A 647-nucleotide genomic window follows, 5' to 3' on the forward strand; every position below is an offset into this window, starting at 1 on the left:
TTCCACTCCACCCCCCCCAATTTAAACCCAACCCTTCAACTCCACTTTTTCTCTCTCTCCACTTTCCACTCTTCACCTCAACATCACCAACACCCATTTCTCACCCCTTATATAACCCACCCAAATTCATTTTATAACACCCAAAACCAAAAAAAAAAAAAACATTTCACACACACCCCCAAAAATAAAAATAAAAATTTTCTTGAAATTCCAAAATGACTCCTTTAAGCCCATCAGAACGACGTACAAATGGGATCAGAGCAACCCTGACAATAGCAGATACCGCCTCATGGTACTGTTCTATCATCATAGTCGTCCTAATCTTGTTCATTACCTTAAGGGAGGAGAATTTCAACCCTTACGACGATAACAACAACGACAACGATCATCATAGCTATTTATCTACCAGTAGTAACAACTTACAAGCGATGAAAGGTACGAACTTTCATGATCATCATCGACCGTGCGACGAAATTTACGTTGTTGGTGAAGGTGAAACTCTTCATACTATTAGTGATAAGTGTGGTGATCCTTATATTGTTGAACGTAACCCTCATATTCATGATCCTGATGATGTTTTTCCTGGCCTTGTTATTAAGATTATGCCTTCTCCTTCTATCAATAAAAACAGGAAATTTCTAAGTTAG

At 38.3% G+C, this 647-nt stretch overlaps 1 protein-coding gene across 1 annotated transcript; it reads left to right on the top strand.

Annotated features, from left to right (window-relative positions):
• Positions 1–215: 215 nt before the first annotated feature.
• Positions 216–647, top strand: LOC145607577 (uncharacterized). The gene has a single exon (XM_081663187.1). It carries the CDS (start codon positions 216–218, stop codon positions 645–647), a length of 432 nt encoding a protein of 143 aa, XP_081519313.1.

The sequence above is a fragment of the Chenopodium album genome, chromosome 23 (assembly GCF_948465745.1).
Source record: "Chenopodium album chromosome 23, dcCheAlbu1.1, whole genome shotgun sequence".
Classification (NCBI taxonomy): domain Eukaryota; kingdom Viridiplantae; phylum Streptophyta; class Magnoliopsida; order Caryophyllales; family Amaranthaceae; genus Chenopodium; species Chenopodium album.